General features: G+C 40.7%; 1 protein-coding gene and 1 pseudogene across 5 annotated transcripts in view; one reads left to right on the forward strand and one right to left on the reverse strand.

Moving 5' to 3' along the window:
• Positions 1–4,597: 4,597 nt before the first annotated feature.
• Positions 4,598–4,864, forward strand: LOC115305230 (annotated as a pseudogene).
• Positions 4,865–9,187: 4,323 nt separating this feature from the next.
• The window catches only part of STRIP2 (striatin interacting protein 2), a 49,981-nt gene continuing 37,226 nt past the window's right edge, over positions 9,188–21,942 (reverse strand). For all 5 annotated transcript variants that reach the window (XM_029923643.1, XM_029923636.1, XM_029923632.1 and 2 more), the window contains 3 exons: positions 15,628–15,732; positions 14,352–14,556; positions 9,188–11,570 (listed from right to left, as the gene is read on the reverse strand). In XM_029923643.1, the coding sequence (XP_029779503.1) occupies positions 11,320–11,570; positions 14,352–14,556; positions 15,628–15,732 (561 nt within the window). In that variant the 3' untranslated portion in view covers positions 9,188–11,319. The remainder of the gene's footprint in view (positions 11,571–14,351; positions 14,557–15,627; positions 15,733–21,942) is intronic.

Raw genomic sequence — 21,942 nt, forward strand, 5'->3', positions numbered from 1 at the left:
CTTCCCGGGAAGCGCCCGCAGTCCCCTGCGCGGCTGAGCCACTTCGCTTCGCGCGACGTCGACGAGGACTGCAAGTGCCCGGAAGCCCTGCCTCGTGCTGGGGACGCCTGACCCGGCAGGGCAGGGGCGCGGGGAGGGAGCGGGTTTGGCCTTGGAGTGGGCGGATTCCGCTGTTTGAGCGTGGCCACTCACTGGCTGACCTTGGAGAAGTCCTCGAAAACTCCGTGACCTTTTTTGGAAAATGAGATAAAGCCTTGAGGGTTGAAGTGACAATAACATGAGGAAATGTTCATATAGAGCCTGGTACAGGTCCCAAGAGAGAAAAGCCCTGATAAAAAGATTCTTAGGTTCCAAATGGGAGTCAAGAAGTTTACGGTATGTGCAGTTCCATTGCCAATCTTGTGAGTTCATCCTGATATATGTTTACTTGTGTTCTGCACAGTGAGCAACCTTTTTTTTTTTAACGTTAATTTTGAGACAGCACGAGTGGGGGAAGGGGAGAGAAAGACAGAGGGAGACAGAGAGAGAGAGAGAGAGAACCCGAAGCAGGCTTCAGGATCTGAGCTGTCAGCACAGAGCCCAATGAGGGGCTAGAACCCAGGAACAGTGAGATCATGACCTGAGCTGAAATCAAATGCTTAACTGACTGAGCCACCCAGGTTCCCCCAGCAACCTTTCTTGACTCATTTTTGTAAGCTGCAGCAGTAGTGAGAGACACTAATAGACAAATTGTCATGACCCTGTAGGAAGTATTAATCACCTTCATTCTACCAACCCTGGCAACTTCTTTGTTCTCTGTCGTGTCCGCCCGGCCAGCTCCGCCCACTGAATCTTTGCCGCTCCCCACAGTTCTCATTGGTGTCTGAGCCTAAGTTAATGCTGCTCCCCACTTCCCCTCCTCCTGGTAGGTCTTCCCACCTGCTTCTGATATGTGCATCATGCTCCTTGCTCATCCAGACCTCAGGCATCTTGTCTGTCTGCCTCTTGCTGCACTGTCGGCTGATTTCAAAGTCCAGTCCTCAGTTCTCTGCTGTACTTCCTCAGTGTCTCCTCACCTGAGGGCTCATCTGAAAATGTCAGTGACTACTTGCCTTGGGATAACACCGCCATCATCTGAAAGGATGGCCTCCATCTAAGCTCCAGTCTGCAGGCCACACTATTCCCTGGATTTAGGGCATCTCCCCTCTGTCAGTCTCTCCATTTCCGTTGTCAGTGGTAACACTGCTCCCCCCGTCTCTCGCCCTTTGTCATCGCTGACTCCTCCAATGATGAGTCCAAGGTCTAAGCATCCTTTGTAAATTCTTTTATGGATCCAACCTTTGACATTTTTATCATTCTAAACTAGGCCTTCATAGATCATCATTTCATATTGCAAATAATAGTTAACAGTGAAGGAGCGCTGACGTCCAGCACTTTGCTGAGCACTTTGCACACATATGGCATCATTACTTCACTACAACTAATGTCATAGTTTCTATTATGTTCTCCAATTTGCATGAAGTCAGGGAGAGTAAGTAACTTGCCCCAGTTCCCACAAGCAGAGTCAAAGCCAGCAATGTCCGTCTGTCCACCTGGTACAGTAAACACTAAATCATTCAGGAAGGCACCCTGCGCTTGAGGCCAGAAGATGTGGGTTCAAAACTTGGCCTCACTACTTATTAGTTACACAATTTTGAACAATTCTCTGAGCTTCGCTTTCTTGCTTTGGGTTGCTGTGAAGATGGTAGGATGAAATGAAAAAAAGCTTTGTGAATTTCAAGTATCTCCAGTAAGCCTTGCATTAAAGGATAAATTTATTTCCAGATTAGGGAAAATGGAATGGGGAGAGGCTGGTAAAAAGGTACAAACCTTCAGTTTTAAGGTGAATGAAGTCTAATGTATAATATGGTGACTACGGTCAATTTTACTGTATTGTATACTTGGAAATTGCTAAGAGTGAAACTTAAGTGTTCTCACACACAAAAAAAGTGAGGTGATGAATATGTTAACTCCATTGTGGTAATCCTTTTACAATGAATATGTGTGTCAAATCGTCACATTGTACACTTATATTACAGTTTTGTCTACTGTGCCCTAATAAAGCTGAAAAATAAAAAAGCATGCCAGTGGACAGGCAGGACATAAAATGAATGGTCTAGCGACAGTCAGAACAACTTCAATGGCAGCACCATTTTCCATTGACCAAATGGGTCTTGAGCCTTTGCACAAGAGAGAAGCTTAGCACTGAGCGGCAGGGATGTGGCGGGTTTTGTTATGTAACACAGTGCAGGCTGCTCTGAGAATAAAAAAGGTCATTGACAATGTATACAGTTTTCTTAAATACTAGTCCACTTAAGAATCATTTAATGGGGGCGCCTGGGTGGCTCAGTCGGTTGAGTGTCCGACTTTGGCTCAGGTCATGATCTCACGGTTTGTGGGTTCGAGCCCCGCATTGGGCTCTGTGCTGACAGCTAGCTCAGAGCCTGAAGCCTGCTTCGGATTCTGTGTCTCCCTCTCTCTCAGACCCTCCCCTGCTCACGCTGTCTCTCTCTGTCTTTCAAAAATAAATAAAAAACATTAAAAAAATTTTTAAAAAGAATCATTTAATGATGGGGACTTAAGATAGATGTGTTTATTCTATAAGAACTGAACAAGTCTTCCTGTGTAAATTGGAAGATGAGTTAAATTTAGATAACTATTCAAATTCACATTACAATAGCACTACTGGGTGCCTGGCTTGCTCACTTGGGAAAGCATGTGACTCTGGATCTTGGGGTCATGAGTTCGAGACCCACATTGGGTCTAGAGATCACTAAAAACAAATAAACTTAAAAAAAAGAATAGCACTACTTCATTTTATGTTTATGAATATACATCCTTATGTCTTCTTTATAAATAGTAATACAAACTGTGCTGTTCTTTTAAAAAAAAAATAACACTACCAGAATTGAAGCATGCATTCTTAGAACATCCAAACTTAGAATATTCTATCATTATCTTTCTTAGAAGTTACATTTAAAAATTCCTATCTCCTCCTTTCGATTTCTGTCCCTCCCTCTCTTCCGCCTTTCTTTTTATCTCATTAAATTCAACAGTATAGCACTGCATTCACTTCATCCTTTAAAACTAATATTGGAGAGGAAGTTCCAGAAAAACAAAAATTCTTTGTACGTAATTTCCTCCGGTCAGCCACTAGGGTACCAGCAGGGGGAGCCTCGGGGTACAGTCAAGACCAGCTGGAGTGGATTTAGGAGACAAAATGATCCAGAGCAGGGGTCACAAACTCAGTAACTATTTTAGGCTTTACAAGCCTTATGTCCTCTTTTGCAACTGCTCTGCTGATGTAGAATGAAAGCATTTATAGACAACATGCAAACGAGTAAGCGTGGCTGTGTTCCATTAAAACTATTACGGAAACACAAATTTCACAGAATTTTCATGTGTCATAAAATATTTTTCTTCTATGGATGTTCTCCCCCAACCATTTAAGAATGTAAAAACCATTCATTCTTAGCTCATGGGCTGAATAAAACCTGTCAGTGGGCCAGATTTGGCCAATGGGGTGTAGTTTGCTGATCCCTGATCTAGAGGATTAAAAGGCTAGTAAATATTCTTGCTGGGGGATTCTTTGATAGGGAAGGGAATGAGGAGCCCGATACAGGGCTTGATCCCATGACCCTCGGATCCTGACCTGAGTCGAAATCAAGACACTCAAAACAACCGAGCCACATAGGTGCCTTTAGCAAGCATTATTCTAAGCACTATATGCACATTATTTAATCCTTAAAATTCTAGAAGGTAGGCAGTAGTATTATCCCTATTTTACAGATGGGAAATTTGAAGCAGAGAGAGATGAAATAAATAACTTGTTGCTCTTCATTCGGTTACTAGATGCAGAGCCTGCATATAATATTTCACCAAGCTGGGTTCAGCACCCTCAGTCTGAGCCATCATGCTGTATGGCCTTTCTGGGTGAAATATCTCACATCTTACCGTGAAGACATATTTTCACAGGCATCCACATGGAGGATCTTTGTCCTGCCAGCTCCATTAAGCATTTGAACAAAAAGTTACAGAATGTTCAAACTAATGTTTCCTTTTGGAGACCAGGGGACAGATGGCATTGTCATATTTAGTAAGGAAGTCACTGTCACCAAAGGTGTTTGAGCAGAGATGAGATGACTTTTGTACTCTTGTAGTTCCTTAGAAAGAGTTTGGTTATTTCCTATAAAATAAGTAAAAGTAAAAAATTTAAATACTGGCTTTTTGAGGTTTAAATCTGGCTAATTACTAAAGCGGCAAACAGCCTGAACAGCTCCCCATAGCCCACTCAGGCAATCTCATTACATTTATAGGATCTAGGAGTCTGAATGGCCAGAGGAAATGCTGGTAGGAAATTATATTTCAAATTGCTTTGGGCCATTGCTGTGAGAACTGAGTAAATCTCCGGTTACCTGCTCCCACCACACACATACATGTATGCATGTGCATGCATACACATAAACCATTTACCCTTTCTTCTTAGCTGAAATACTTTATAAAGCAGTTAGAGAAGAATGATTTCATCATTAAATACATTGTAGTTAGTTAGTTAAGAGAATATTAATATGGGGGAGTCCATGGCCGCAGCGCCGCAGCCCAGCGAGCCCGCCAAGGGGAAGACCTTTAAGCTCCTAGGAATTTTAGACGTCGAGAACATCCCCTGTGCACGAGACTCAGTATTAATACGGCTCACTAGGCTCTGTTGTGGCGGGCCTCGGACATTTTTTGTTAACTAGCCGGATTAGAAGCTCATGTGATGTCGGAGTAGGAAAATTTATCTTGGTGACCTTAGGATGCTGGTTCCATTGTAGGTATAATTACGCAAAGCTAAGAATTCAGGAAAGAATGGCCAGAGAAGGAATTAAAAATAAGATTCTGTATGAAAGTACCCACCTTGTTCCTCAAAGAAAACCAGCCAAAGGCAATGGCGGCAGTGGGGTGACCTCGGGCACAGAAAACCCAGCTACAAGTCCCTGAGGCCCACGCTAGTAAGCCCTGTATGTGCAGTGGCTTTCAGTCAAGTAAATAAAGTATGTGTCCGTCGTAAAAAAAAAAAATAAAGAAAATAAATATTAATATGGAAAGGTAGGTTTCTGGAATAAATATGATAGAAGCAAGTTCAGAACACAATATGTTGTGCTCCCATGAGCTACAGAATTAAAACTATTGTGGGGAAGAGATGGGTATTATCATGGAAGTTTTCTGAATGGATAAAAAATAGAAAAATAATATACCGATTACTTATAGGAAACGAGACAGGGATCTGGAGTGGGAAATTATATTTTTCACTGTGTACTCTGAAAAATTACTTTGAATCTTTCACATGTATCTTAACAAAAACACCAATAAATACCTAAATGTATCCTTCAATTTTATACCTGCTTCCTCAGGTCCTATCCTCTACCTAAGCTTGAGTCGTAAGCATTTTTCAAATAAAAATAATTTTCTTCACGTCTTGCCTTACACCTCTAATAATGATAGAAAAGGAAGAGTAAATTAATCAATTTTGCTGCTACGTGTCTGATGAATGTCAGTGGGTATAGCAGGTTGGATGGTGGCCTCCCAAAAGATATGTCTGTGCCCTTGAAACCTGTGAACACTACCTTATGATAAAAGAGTGAATATTACCTTATATGGCAAAGATGTAATGAAGGATCTTAAGAAAAGAAGCTTATCCTGGATTATCTTGATGGGCCTCAAATTCAGCCAGAGGTGTCCTTGGAAGAAAAGGGTAGAGGGACTTTTGGGAAGAGGAGGAAGCAATGTAACCATGGAGGCAGAAACTGGAGTGACATGCCACAGCCCAGGGAATGCTAGAGCCACCAGAAACTAGAAGGCAAGGAATGATTAGAGCCTTTGGAGGGAGGGAGTCCTGCTGACACCCTGATGTCAGACTTCTGGCACATAGGACTGGGAGAGAATCAGCTCTTGTTTCACGCCCTGGTAACTTGTTACAGCAGCCCTAGGAAACTAATATACTGGGGAAGAAAAGTACAATTAATAGTTAGGGTTAGTTTGGATTCCATAGATGTATCCATGTTTCTTCTGGCTCACATAATAGCGTAAGTTGACTGTATTGAGGTAGCTAATTCTGTTGTAGACATTTCAGTTATTACTACTGAAACTATGATGTCGTGAGATTCCTGTTTGTGAAAATATTAAGAGACTAGATAAACGTGAAACACGTAGCGGATACCAATTAAGGAAATTATTGCATTGGATGGAGATTGTCCTAGCTGATCTCTGATCCCTTAAGAATACATTTCTAGGGGCGCCTGAGTGGCTCAGTCAGTTGAGCATCAACTTCTGCTCAGGTCATGGTGTCGCGATTTGTGGGTTCAAGCCCCACATCGGGCTCTGTGCTGACAGCTAGCTCAGAGCCTGGAGCCTGTCTTCGGATTCTGTGTCTCCCTCTCTCTCTGACCCTCCCCTGCTCACTCTCTCTCTCTCTCAAAAATAAATAAAACATTAAAAAAATTTAAAAAATAGAAGAATACATTTCCAGGGGTGCTTGGGGGCTTAGTTGGTTAAGAATTTAACTTTGGCTCAGGTCATGATCTCATTGTGCATGAGTCTGACCCCACATCAGGATCTGTGCTGACAGCTCAGAGCATGGAGCCTGCTTTGAATTCTGTCTCTGTCTCTCTCTCTGCCCTTCCCGTGCTTACACTGTCTCTATCTCAAAAATAAATAAATAAATAAATAAATAAATAAATAAATAAATAAATTCTTTTAAAAAAGAATATATTTCCATAGAAAAATCTTCCAGATATTGAGGCTTAACATTTTAAGGATAACATTAGAATAGTCAAACATTTAGAAAATGCACCTTTAGAAAAGGTGTCTGAAGGTATAAGGTACACAGGACTTACCTTCTATAAACATTCCATACCTGGACTTCTGAAGGAATACGAGGCTACTGAAAACTCATTAGTTGGAAAAAATGAGTAAAATAAGGTTAACTTATGTGCTTTCCCAAAATCACCAGTTAAGACTTACCCATGCCAACATTTCCAAAAGTATCTGCATACTGCCACCATATAAATAGCTCATTGTTGAGTGGTGAGATTAAGGAGTTAATTTTCTTCACTATTACTATATTCTTTTTTTTTTTTTTTTGGTTGAAAGAAAATGGGAAAATAAGAGGCCCAGAGGCAGACAAAAGTTTTACTTTGTGTACAGATAATAAAACCATGTTGTAGACATTTGTACTCTAAAATGTATTTTTGAGATCTCTCATGTTAAAAAGCATCATATAAAATATGCATTAAATATGTATTAGTATTAAATACATGTAAGAATAGTAATAGCTGCTCTAAAACCTACTAGATGTTTCACAAAGGTTGTTTATAAATTCCATAATATTTTGTAAAACATTTTTATTACAGAAAACATTTTATTATACCATTACAGAAAAGTCTGGCTTGGAATTATAGGTAGAACAGATGTTAATGGGCTATGTGTTTCTGGAATGGTGGCAGGACTTTCTTTGCCTCTGCAAATCACCCCAAACACACTTAGCACCTCGCTTCTCGGAGTGCCGAAGTGTTGCAAAGTTCATCCTGGACCTAGCCTGAATGTTAAGGTGGTTACTCATCGCATCAGTAATAGCATTGAGGGGCACCTGGGTGGGTCAGCCGGTTAAGCTTCCGACTCTTGGTTTCAGCTCAGGACATGATCTCATGGTTCACGGGTTCGAGCCCTGCACTGGGCTCCACACTGACAGTGCAGAGCCTGCTTGGGATTCTCCCTGCTCCTCCCCTAGTCATGCGCAGGTTCTCACATGCGCACATTCTCTTTCTCTCAAGATAAACAACAACAAAAATAGTATTGATGAGATCAAGGTCACGAATCTGATTGTTGTATGAGCCAGTGTCATTTTTGTTCCAGAACCATAGCTGCATTTTTTAGTCTCAGCTAGTTTTATAAAAATATGGGTCATCTCAAGAAGGCCTAAAGGAAAGAATTCAAACTCAACACAACTACTTGTGGGAGAAACAGAAACCATCAAGATACTCATTTATAGAATTGTCTTTATATAACAAAGATTATTGGTAGGTGGAAGAGCTGGGGGAACTATGGACATAAAAGGTCAATAAAGTTACAACTGAAAATATCAGCATAAAGCACTGAAATCGGTAGGTTTTTTTTTATAGGTTTTTATTTATTTTTGAGAGAGAGAGACAGCGTGAACAGGGGAGGGTCAGAGAGAGAGGGAGACACAGAATCCAAAGATAGGCTCCAGGCTCTGAGCTAGCTGTCAGCACAGAGCCTGACACCGGGCTCGAACCCACAAACCCACGAACCCTCGAACCAACCCACGAACCGTTTGATCATGACCTGAGCTAGGACACTCAACCGACTGAGCCACCCAGGCGCCCCTGAAATGGGTAGTTTTAAATACTCACTGGAATGCTGTTGAAAGAACCTCTAAGAAAGCCCTATCACCATATCTCAAGAGCTCACTGAGAAGCTGCCGTGACTGTCTACCCATATGTCTGGTTGCAACTGCCTTCTTGCAGGTAGGATATACTTCTCTGGCCCAATGTTAGGCTTGCCCATGTGAACTGTTTTTTGCCAGTGGAATAGGAACAACTTGACTTATGCCACATCCAAGCAGTTCTAAGCACCCTCCAGATACCTGCATAGGATGATTTGGTGCTTGCGCCTGCCCTTTAGCATAATAGTATCCCCAGGTAGGAGCTATTTCAGCAGCTTCGTGCCAGAATAAGAGGGGTCAAGCAGAGCTGCAGCTGATCCCCAGGCCCACAAATAAGAAATAAGGGTTTGTCCTAAGTCACTGCGATTTTGCAGTTGTTTGTATTGATCTACCCCCGGGAATTCTACACAAGATTTTGTATGTTCATCCTCTTCATATATTATTCCTTTCCTATATCTGTTTAAGATTCTTTTGTCTTGAAGAATTAAAGACCAATTTCTAGGGGCGCCTGGGTGGCTCAGTGGTTAAGCATCTGGCTTCGGCTCAGGTCATGATCTCACGGTTCTTGGGTTCGAGCCCCGCATCAGGCTCTGTGCTGACAGCTAGCTCAGAGCCTGGAGCCTGCTTCCGGTTCTGTGTCTCCTTCACTCTCTGACCCTCCCCTGCTCGTGCTGTTTCTCTCTGTCTCTCAAAAAAAAAAAAAAAAAAAAAAGACCAATTTCTAACTCCAGTTCAATTGCTTTTTATTAAAGTGCTTCAGTAGGTACACAGTGTTATCAACAATCAACACAACTTTACTGAAATATTCACAAATAAAAATCCTTTATAAGTCAGTCAAATAATGTTCTTCTAAGTAGTAACAGTAATCACCATTGGAGGCCAGTTAATCTGAATTTATTCCTAACCACACACATGGGTTCTCAAATTGGAAGATTCAAATCAGTTTAACATATGGGGCTGGCTATCAATACCTGAATGCTATCCCAGCAAGTCAGCGAAAAAATGTTGTGATTGGAGACTAATCACTTTTCTTGGTGTCTCAGTTTCTCCATCTGCATGGAGAATTAATCTTCCCTTAGAGAAGATTTATAAAAAAATGTATGAAATGTTAAAGCTTAGCATACTTATATGCTTCAGAAAGCATTCATGTGCACATTTTTAAAAGGGCAACTTATTTATTCTTGACACAAATTAAATACTATATGGCTTTAAGAGAAATAGATTGATGACTGCTCTTTCCTTGAAAATTATCTTTTCAGTTAAACCACATTAAAATAGATTAATAGGGTTCATATATAATATGCTCAGTAAATTATTTTGATTGCAGTGAGGACAGCTAGCTGTCCTATTCAGGTAAACTTTACAAATTATTTTTAAAAGTGTCATCCATTACTAAAACATTCTTCATAACCTTTCCATAAAAACAGAAAGCCTGCTACCCTACAGCACAAAGAGGTGAAATCCAAGTTTTAGTTAGAATTCTGGTTCAGTTCCTTTGGCTCTCATTGGTAACTGTATCATGACTTCCAAATAAGACTGTGGTTGACAGAGTAAATAGCCATTTTTTACTAGACCTCTGGTGCAATTAAAGTGGCCTGGTGCTATCATAAAAAAGATTCAGTAGTGTCTATGTCAGTGAGGAAGGCATTTAAAACAAAAAAGCTTGAAAATATGGAAAACATAACTGTGGGGACAGAAGAGAAATAAAATAATCTTGATTGAATCAGAAGCTTTTCTAAAAACCTTGTTTCTATTGAGAAGTATGTGATTTTGCTGTAAAAGAAGTTTAAAGAGGTTGGTACATCAATCCCTGTTATTTTCAAACAAACACGCAATACTTTTAGATAGAAACAGTATTGCTAAATCTCCACAGGACACTTTGAAACCACTAGCAGTAAAAAGGAAAAAAATCATTAATAACATAGGAGAAGAAAAATGGTAAGCTGTGACGCTCTTGCTATTCTATTCAATTAAAAAATAAATTGATCACAAGCATAAATGGACATGCCATCTCAATAAATAAACCCTCCTATAGTTACCTGTCATTTAAGAAGTGAATTGGATCAAAAGGATAATTTTCTACAGTGTACCCAGTCATTTCAAGACTGAAGTAGTTTCAGAAAAACATGAAACATCCTTAGAGAAGGCCTATTTCATATTGGCTGTGGCAGAGCACTCCATGCGCTCTAACAGAACACACAAGGAGGTAAGCTTTACACAATATACCTTACTATAACATGCAGTATTTAGGTAACAGTAAATCGTCTGCAAGGTGCAGGTGCTCTAAAATCATCTTTGAGCTAATAATTTTAGAATAGAAAGAGGTGTTAAAAATTTTAATTTAAAATACATACTTAATTTCAAAGTTGGTTTTACCAAACCTCTCTAAGTCCTTGGAATCTAGGGTGAGCAAGAAGGAAATCTTCTCCCTTATTTTATGACTTTTACTGCCCATTACCTATGATGAATATCATGGGTCAAACATAATCAACTTATTCTCACTCTTGGGGCCAGCAAAGGCTAGGCTGGTTCTAGGCAAGACTAAAGCAGGGAGCAGTTCTACAAAAGAGCCTGTGCAGGATTGATCCAGCAGAGTTTCAAGACCAACTGGGCACTCAACTCACCCAAGGGCAAGTTGACCAATTAGTTGTGACTCAGGATCCTAGCCTTGCATTATCTCCAGGCCCAAAGCCCCCAGGATGGCCTTGCACTACCCTGGATGTCCTTGGGCCAGGCCAACTCTCCCCTAGACAAGCACACCCAGGGCTGGAAGCACAGGCCGAATGGGCAGGGTAGGCAGAGCACCATTTATTGGAGCCAACGCCCATTTATCAGATCCTTTTTAAGAAAGAGCTCAGTCAGTGATTCTGGAGCAGCTCCTCCCAACAGATAGGCTGTGAAAACACCTCTCTCTCCAGCCAGAGCTCATATGAATAGTGGAAATCCTCAGGCAGATCCAACCTCTGCCCTAGCACACTCTGCAAGCAGTTATCCACAGGTGAAAATTCAGAGTCCTGGGGTTTGTCATACCGGCGGCTGTTAAAAGCCTCAATGTTGGCCCTCAAAGTGCATTCTTCTGCTTGGAAATCCCACGGTCTGGCATCGACGTCTGTGTTGGGAAGAGAGGAAGAAAAAGATGTATACAACTCAGGACGCTGCTCATCATAGAGCATGGTCTATGGGGTAAGAACAGTGAAAGCGCTCAGAATTTCCTTTTTACGTGGGGCAATGTACAAAGTATACAAAAGTATATAACATGCTGCCACTCCGGTTTGAAAAATACTCTGGGGGGCGCCTGGGGGGCTCGGTTGGTTAAGCATCCAACTGCGGCTCAGGTCATGGTCTCACGTTTTGTGGGTTCGAGCCCCGTGCTGGCAGCTCAGAGCCTGGAGGGTGGGTTCAGATTCTGTGTCACCCTCTCTCTCTGCTCCTTCCCCATTCATGCTCTGTCTCTCTCTCTCTCAAAACTAAAATAAACATTAAAAAAAATACTCTTGTACATGCAAAGACTATCTGTGGAAGAGAAGTCTAGAAACTGGTAACAGTGAGCCTGAGAAGGAAACTAAGGCCCCTGAGGGAGGTGGACTTATTTTTTAAATTGTACTTCCTTTTCATTATTTTACTTTTTTTTTAGTTACATGTATTATATTTTCCAAAACAGCAACTCAGTTCCCTTTGCTGAGCTTTCCTAGGGGGATGGGAGTTTCCCATTTGAAAGGAATCACCAGCTCTCAAGGAATGGAAAGAGGCAGGAAAGGGGTACCACAAGGAAAATCAGAATGGACCAATGATCGAAGACTTCACCAATTCCCCGCGCCCTCTGCCCGCCTATGATAAATGTATGTGCCAGCTTATGTTAAAATTGCGTTAAAATTATGAAGTGAAACCTTCCATGAAGATAAAAATAGAAAGCAGATAATGTTTTCTTCTATTTATCCCACTCAGATATTTATTTCAGGGCTAGGGATACATCTTTCCCAGATCTCTTCTGTCCTACACTCAATGGCTTATTATTTTTTTTTAAAGATTTTCTTTTTTAAGTAATCTCTAAACCCTATGTAGGCTTGAACTTACATCACCTCGAGATCGAGAGTTGCACACTCTACTGACTGAGCCAGCCAAGCATCCCTTAATGGTTTATCTTTAAGGAAGTACAGATTGGGTCTGGGCTCGTGATGGCAGCAACAACAGACATGTCATTTGCAGGATAAAACATTTTCATGGTTTAAAAACCTACAAAAGTTAAAATAGTTAATTGTGTTTTATGTCTCATAGAAGTTGTATCCTGGCTTGTTATCTGCTAATCATATATTTCCCTTAGTTCTCTGGGTTCTTTACTGCAGTATTCTTTAAAATTCAGGCAGGTTACAAATCCCAACAAATATGAATCATTAGTCATCTTACCAAAAACTCTTAAATACAATTATGCAAATAATGGTCAAATCCCACTATAGCAAATGTCAATACAATGAAAAAGCTCTCCAAAATAAATTCTTTCAAACTCTGGTCAATCCATCATATCTTGATAGTAAACCAGATATTATAATGTCTCCTAACATGAGAGAATATGCAGTTCCCAATGTTACCCAGAATGTATTATGGCTTAAAAGTTTTAAACTGAATCCATTGAAATTTCAGACCTAACTTTCAGTTTACAGGTGATACCAGAGATAGACAGATAAGGCAAATGATGACACAAAGAAGCAAGAAATAAATCTAGAAGGTGAATATTCTGCAGGACAACTGGCCTAGTTCTTCAATTAGTCCACAGTATGGAAAAAAAAAAAACCTAAAACAAAACATGGCTAGATTTAACAGATAAAAAGATAGAGCCCTCAGATGGAATTTGTGGCCGTGGGTTGAATTATGACTTGGAAAGAATAGCTTTAAGTAACATTTTGGGGCAAAGGAGGAATTTTGAAATTGAACTTACTGAATAAAATGGAAACACACTGATATGGAAAGATGTAGATAATGTGAACTGAAAAAAGATGACAAAATAGCATGTATAAATTGCTTTCACTTAAATATATGTATGTAAAGAAAAAGACCAGAATATCCAGTAAGATGTTAACAGTGTCAATCTTTGGGCGGTACAAATAGGGCATAAGTACAGTGATATAATAAAATTTTCTGACATGTACTTTCGAACTGCTTTTTAAAAAAAGTTTATTTATTTAAGAAGTCATTACATACAACATGGGGCCTAAACCTACAACTCTGAGATCAAGAGTTGTATGCTCTTCCAACTGAGCCAGCCAGGTACCCCTCTAACTGCTTTTTAATAATAAAAGGTTATTTTAATTTTAGAAATCTTTTGGAGAAACATGTCATTTAAAAAGAATGTTTTAGAAAGGGGGTAGTTATCTCTTAATATACTTGTTTCATAAAATGAAAAATTTTTTTAAGTAAACTCTACCCCCACCACGGGGCTTGAACTCATAACCCCAAGATCACCAGTTGCATGCTCCACTGACTAAACCAGCCAGGCATCCCTATAATATGGATTTTTTTTTTAATGTTTTACTTTATTTTTGAGAGAGAGAGAGACACAGTATCTGAAGACAGGCTCCAGGCTCTGAGCTGTCAGCACAGAGCGGGACGCGGGGCTTGAACCCACGAACTGTGAGATCATGACCGGAGCCAAAGCCAGACGCTTAACCAACTGAGCCCCCAGGCGCCCCATAATATGGATTTTTATGGTTAATATGGAACCAGGGTGCATGCTAGAATTTGGGGCAGTGCCTTAAAGTTTATCAGCTCTTTACTAGAATCACATATTTTCTCATCCAAAATATGTAACAATTCATACAAAAGAGTAGAGATACTTATTTAGTTTTGTGTAAACTCTGGGTACCTCCTGAAGGTCAAGAGCTCTAAGAATACTCACCATTCCCATAAGCCCAGTCATCATTCATGCGGTGGCGTACTTTCTGGTAGATGGCTGACATGGTTTTCATGTTGCTTTTTCTCCACTGGCGCCCCAGGTACTTGGTCTGTATTTTTAGCAGCTTGAGAACATACAGTTGCAACATGGCCTGTTTGACCTTGAGGGCCCGCTTTAAGATTGGAGCTGATTTGAATACCACCAGCATCTACCAATTTAAAGAAGGATGGGAGTGAAGAAAGGCAGGTAAGGATCTAAAGCTTCTTGGAACTTCCAACTCACAGACTTTTTTTTTTTAATGTTTACTTTTGGGGTAGAGAGGGAGAGAGAGAGAGGGAAGGAGGGGCAGAGAGAGAGGGAGATACAGAATTTGAAGCAGGCTCCATGCTCTGAGCTGTCGGCACAGACGCTGATGTGGGGCGAAACCAATGAACTGCAAGATGATGCCCTAAGCTGAAATCAGACACTTAACCAACTGAACTATCCAGATGCCCCAACTCCCAGACAACTTAAGCCAAACCTGGCTGGCCTCAGTACTCAGGGAGCTTTTGGGAATCTATGGTCCAGGTGCTCTTTACATTTAGTCTTCAAGAATATAGAGGAATCACTCCATTTATATGTCACAATTCAAAGTTTCTAATATTTAAAGTACATGATATAAAGAGCAAAATAATTCTGTCAGCCACACATCCCATTTATACTGTTACAATTTCTCAAGAATCTTCTGGATACATAATTCTATGTATACATACATTATTTTTATTAACAAAAACAACAGCTAGCTACATATCTTGTCATATTGTTCCCTACCTTGGCTTTTATTTAACAATATATCTTGAAAAAAGTATTACACATCAGTATAGAATTGCCTCATTCTTTCTAATGGTTGTAGAATATTCTAAGGATGTACCAAAATTATTTAACCAGTTGGTCCTATATTGATAGGCTTTAGGTTGTTTCCAATCTTTCATGATTCATGCTGCAATGGATAATTTTAAAATTTGCATCATTTGAGATGTGTGATTATAATCCAAATAACAATGTTAACTTTCCAACCAGAGCTGCTCTGGGGGAGGGTCCATATTCAGCTCCTTGCAAAGAAATGGGCTGGTGAATAATTGTCTCATATAGAATAAGTGCCCAGAATTAGGAGATATTCACCTTATGTAACATTCAGTGTCTGTCTATAGAGTTCACAAGGCAGGAAGTCCATAAATATTTACGATTAAAACAATTCAGTCGGATGGACACCTCCATATTCTGAAGTCCCACTACTCACCATGGTTCTGGAATGCTTCCATTTGGTCAGTTTATTGAGCAGCCTCAGAAGGTTGATGCAGGAAAAGAGGTTCCTCCAGCAGAACTGGTTGTTGTCTCCAGCTTCCTGGAATAAGGCAGGCCCACTGTTACCTCAACACCTATAAGGCTTTCGTTCCCACAGATGCTGGAAGTCCCGGTTGGTCAGTTTAGGTGAGGCCTTCCTTATGAAATGCTATCTCCTCATCATTCTGCTCTTCACACATTAAGGGCTAAAAGCGTGAAATACCCTTCATCTGAAAACACACAGCTGTCAATCCTGGAAGACTGTACCTAGAGCAAGTATTGGTTAGGAAGAGGACACATGAACGTACGAACTTCACTCAAGCAAGACTTCTTGTGTAACTGTGTGCTTTAGAATCAGAAAAGAGATGATAGAATTTTACCTCCATATACCTTGCACTTACATAAGCTGTGTTGGTAACTGCTAGGACTTATTCTGGTAGATTTCTTTCTCTTTCTTTTTTTTAAAGTAGGCCCTATGACCAATGTGGGGCTAGAACTCATGATGCCAACATCAAGAGTCGCATGCTCTATTGACTGAACCAGCCAGGTGCCCCTATTCTAGTGGATTTCAAACTATTCTGGATGGGTCTGATACCCATGACTGAATTTTTTAATCACCCCCCATCCTCCTTTATCAAACCCAATTGCAGTTAATAGCTTGATTCTCCAGCACAGAAGCAAAAATGGCAGATGGTTAATTCTAACCAGGTGTTTCTCTTACATGTTTATTGATAGCTTGTGAGCACCCAACCAGAGGTAACAGATGGATGTCAGATTAGAAACAGGTATCTACTCACAGAAACATCTTTCAGGGACAAAAATAAGAGTGCTTCTGGATTTGGGGACCTGTAAATATACTGGTGTCAGAAGTTATATAAATCAATGAGTATGCATGGTGGTCAAAACTACCACTTGGAAATTACTCATGTCTAAAAAATGACAGGAGAAAGTAGGAGAAGGAGACAATGTGTAGAAGTGAGCTGCTGTCTGAAGAATGCAAAATTATCCTTTTCTTTCCCAAATTAACCTGAAGCAAGCAAGACAGGCATACATCTAATGTGGGACGAACCTCTAGGAATTTTGAGAGTATGAGAATCTACTAAGAAATAAATAACACTAAGGGTCAAAAAGTTTCAGAGAAACTTTTTAGAAATATTATTTAAAAATAATGTTCTTTCCTGTAGTAAGTGTTCAATATTATGTTTAGAACTAGTCCCTGGAGAACCATCTGTTTCCCTCTAAGAGAAACTTCCATGGGAGTTTCCATTCTAGTGCATCAGCTAGTCAGCTTGCCCGAAACAGACAGGTTCTACAGATGTCCCATCCTGTGTAACTAACAGAGGAATGGACTCTTAAATGTTTATTTATTTATTTTTAAAGAAGCAGGGAAAACAGAGAACATATGGGAGAGAATAAGTATATCTCCACTGTGAGCTTCTTTTATCCTGATTTCTAATATGCTAGCAGCATAAAAAGCCTTGAATTCCTCAGCACCTCAAAAAATAATATGGGAGGGGTGCCTGGCTGGCTCAGTCAGTAGAGCATGTGACTCTTGATCTTGGGGTCTGAGTTCAAGCTGCAGATTAGGCATAGAGCTCACCTTAAAACAAATAAACAAAAGTATGGGAGTAGGGGCATGGCCTCGTAGAAGCAGCATGGAGCAGATACACTAGGACGCATGGACTATGGCTTTGGCCCTAGGTGTATGATGGCAGATAAATCATTTCCCTGTTTCTTGTAAGAGGTTGAACTAGATCATCTTTAAGATTCTTTTACCTCTGATCATTCAATAATCCTGTGATTTACTCCAACTTTCTCCAGTTGGCTCAAAAGTGAAGTTTTAAGTGAAAGTAAGTTGATTGTGGCTGCCTTTTCCTCAAAGCTCAGTCTCAAGAGTCCCAGGAAAGACATCTCAGTTCCCTCCTGAAGATAGTCTCATCTGCCCAGGGCCTTGCTCTCTCTTCTTCCTGATAATGCTTCCCCACTGATAAAACTAGCCCCACTTCCTGCATGACCAGACGTTGCCTGGAGCAGGCACTGGAAGAACACATGCTGGTCAGTGGCTCTCTCAGGACTGCTGCTCCCAGGCTTCCCGTCTGTCTGTAGCAGCAGGCTCTCCAGGAAGCCCTGCTCAAGCCTTCTACCTTGTTCCAACCCAGCAGACAATCATTTTCCAGCAGACCTTTAGTTCCATGAAGTGCCTCTTCAGATTTGCCAGATTTGAGGGATTTTAAAAATTCATTTATGTTCACTCAAGGAAAATCACCTTCTTTCTCTTTTTTTGGGAGGGCAGGACTCAGTATATTAAGTAAGATGTATACTTCTGTGGGGAGATATATATTGTGAATAGCAGCACTCAATCATATTCTCTTGTTTCTGATACTTCACACTATCCAAAGCAAGGCCTTTACTCACCTTCTACCAGCAAAAGTTAAAAAAATAAAACAGTTGCCCAAGTTTCAGTAGCATACACAAACATTTGTTTACAAAAATAATCCCATTTACAATTATACCAAAAATAATAAAATACCTAGGTATAAACCTAACCAAAGAAGTGAAAGACTGCACTCTGAAAACTACAAAACACTGCTGAAAGAAACTGAAGAGGACCAAAGAAATGGAAAGGCATTGAAAAAACAATGATTAAAATAGCTATACTACCCAAAGAAATCTACAGACTTAATGCAATCCCTAACAAAATACCAACAGCATTTTTCACAGAACTAAAACAAACAATCCTAAAATTTGTATGGAACCACAAAAGACCCTGAATAGCAAAGCAATATTGAAAGAGAAAAAAACTGGAGGTATCATAATTCCAGACTTCAAGTTATATTACAAGGTGGTAGTAACCAAAACAGTATGGTACTGTTTTTTGTACTGGCATAAATACAGACAAACAGATCAATAGAACAGGATAGAAACCCCAGAAATAAATCCACAATTAAATAGTCAATTAATTTTTGACAAAGGAGGAAAGAATATACATTGGGAAAAAGACAGTCTCTTTAACAAGTGGTGCTGGGAAAACTGGACAGCTACAGGCAAAAAAATGAAACTGGACCACTTTCTTTCACCATAGACTCAAACGGATAAGATAGACTCAAAATGGATAAAAGACCTAAGTGTGAGGCCTGAAACTCTAAATATCTTAGAAGAAAGGACAGGCAGTAATAATTTCTCTGACATTGGCCGTAGCGGTATTTTTCAAAATCTGTCTCCTGAGGCAAGGGCAATAGAAGCATAAATAAACTATTGGGACTACATTAAAATAAAAAGCTTCTACACGGCAAAGAAAACAATCAACAAAACTAAAAAAAAAGGCAACCTATGGAATGGGCGAAGATATTTGCAAATGACATGCCTGATAAAGGGTTAGTATCCCAAATATATAAAGAACTGAATACAACTCAACTCCCAAAAGACATATAATCCAATTAAAATATGGACTAAAGACACGAGCAGATATTTCTCCACAGAAGACATCTAGCTGGCCAAAGACACATGAAAAAATGTTCAACATCACTCATCATCAGGGAAATGTAAATCAAAACTACAATTAAAGATCACCTCATACCTGTCAGAATAGCTAAGACAAAAAACATAAGAAACAACAAATGTTGGCGAGGATGTGTAGCAAAAGGAACTCTTGGGTTGCCTGGGTGACTCAGTCGGTTAAGCATCCGACTTCGGCTCAGATCATGATCTCACGGTTTGTGGGTTTGAGCCCCGCATCAGGCTCTGTGCTGACAGCTCACAGCCTGGAGCCTGTCTTCAGATTCTGTGTCTCCCTCTCTCTCTGACCCACCCCTGCTCATGCTGTCTCTCTCAAAAATACATAATAATAAAAAAAATTAAAAAAAAAAAAAGGACCTCTCTTGCACTGTTGGTAAGAATGCAAACTGGTTCCTCAAAAAGTTAAAAACAGACCTACCCTATGATTCAGTAATCATACTACTTGGTATTTACCCCCAAAATACAAAAATACTAATTCAAAGGGATACATGCACTCATGTTTATCGCAGCATTATTTATAATAGCCAAGATACAGACGCAGCCCAAGTGTCCATCCATAGATAAATGGTATATATATATATATATATATATATATATATATATATATATATAATGGAGTATTTTTCAGCCATAAAAAAGAATGAAATCTTGCCATTTGAAACAACATGGATGGAGTTAGATAGTATAATGCTAAGTGAAATAAGTTAGGGAAAGACAGATACCATATGATTTCACTCATATGTGGAATTTAAGAAACAAAATGAATGAGCAAGGGGAAAAAGAGAAAGACAAATTAAGAGACTCTTAATTATAGAGAACAAACTGATGGTTACCAGAGGGGAGGTGGTGTGGGAAATGGATGAAATGGGTGATGGGGATTAAGAGTAATGTACAGGGTCTAATAAAGGAGCCAGAAACAGTCTAAGCATACATTAATTTTTTTATTTTGACAGTTACCGAGTAATTTATCAGGGGCTATGTGGCCACATCAAAAAGTATCCTTAATATCCAAATAGTCAGAGGAGCCAAGATGGCGGAGAGGAAGGGAGCTCTGTAAACTTCGTCTGCCCCATCGATCGAGATGAGAAGGACATTACTCTCATCTGCAAGAGTAGAAGGAGAAAATATGGACTCCAGAAGGAAGAGAACCTGAAGGATACCTGAGTGAGTGAGTGTGAACTGGGGAGATTGGAAAACGGGCCAGCCCGAGAAGGGCAGGGGAGGTGGGAGCCCCCGCCCAACGCAGGGCAAGTGTGGAGCCCGAGAGACAAAGGGCAGAGATAGAGAGACTGAACACGCTCATAGTACTGTCTCTGGGGAAGAGGTAAAGAATGCTTAACTGCGCTTGGAGAGAGAAGCTCACCCCATAGATAACTGCTGGGTAGCCTAAACCCCGAACTCAGGTGGTGCAAGGGAAGGAACAGCTTCCAGCACAGCGCCATCTTGGAGGAGACCGCTGCAGCGGCGGTGTCAGGGGTGCTCACGTCGACCTCGGTTTTGGAAGTGGGAGCACGCACCTCATTTCCACGGTGCAACTCACCCCCAGCATTGGCCGCGCGAACCCTGAATCCCGGGTGCCAACAGGGGAAAAATAGCCCCCACCTCCGCGCGATCCCAGCAGAGAGTTGGTGGCGGCGGTGGAGACCTGGGTGCGCGCACAGGCGGCAGGAGCTCCCAGCTCATTTCCAGCAGCTCCCGGCACAGCCTCCAGCAACAGCTTCGCCCTCATTCCTTCCCCAATGCTAACGCCATCCCTGCTGGGGGTTGAGTCTTTGACGGTGCACACGCACTTCACCTCCTGCTGTGCATCTCGCCTCAGGCAGGGGCAGCCGAAACCCCAGCCTGAGCCAAGACAACCTGATTCCTCCCCCTAAGAAGCCAGCAACCAGAACAAAAACATCTCATCCGTGGTAGCATAAAAAGTGCATGGACTGGAACTTTGAACCGAGGCGGGCCTGGAAAATACAACGCGGCTCAACAGAGGCAAAAGGAGATCAGACTCATTAGAGTGGCCTACAGTGAGTAGTTCAGCAGAGCTTGGCGTGCCACCTATCTAATCTCTGTAGACACCAAGGCGGAGCCTCTGAGAGCAGCCTCCAAGACCTACCACATCAAACCATGCCTATCCACGAGGGGGAGCTGCTAGGGTTTTTTTGGTTTGTTTTTGCTTTTTTTATAATTTTTTTTCTTCATTTTTTTCTTTTCGCCTTTTTCTGTGCGTATTTTTTATTATTATTACTTTTTTTAACTTAAATTAAAAAAATTTTTACTCCTTATTTTCATTTCTCCTTTCTCCTTTTTCTTCTTTACCTTCTTGCAATCCAGATATATTCTCCTATATCTCATCCCTACCTCTCCCCTCATCTGGTCATACACTTTTAGACTGTCCACTGTCCTTTGTTGTCTCTGACCCCCTTTATTTTTTTTTCTTTTTCTTTTTCTTTTCTTCTTCTTCTTCTCTTTTCGTCTCCTTCCTCCACATTCTCCTTATTTTCTTTCTCCCTGTTAATGTGTTTGTTTGTTTGATTTGTCTTTGTGTGTTACTGTTCCCTCTGTGTGTGTCTGTTTTCCTTCTTAGGGCTACACCAAGAAACAAGCCAAAGTGTGCATGACAGTGAGTCCCAAATATTGCTGAGTAGGGAAATAAAATATTCAAAGGCACAACAAGAGAAACTGAGAGACACCATTAAAAGAATATTCCCTGAAATGACAGGCCCTGGACAGTCAATAAGCCTCCTTTAACAGAGTAATATTA

Source organism: Suricata suricatta, chromosome 2, assembly GCF_006229205.1.
Source record: "Suricata suricatta isolate VVHF042 chromosome 2, meerkat_22Aug2017_6uvM2_HiC, whole genome shotgun sequence".
Taxonomy (NCBI): Eukaryota; Metazoa; Chordata; class Mammalia; order Carnivora; family Herpestidae; genus Suricata; species Suricata suricatta.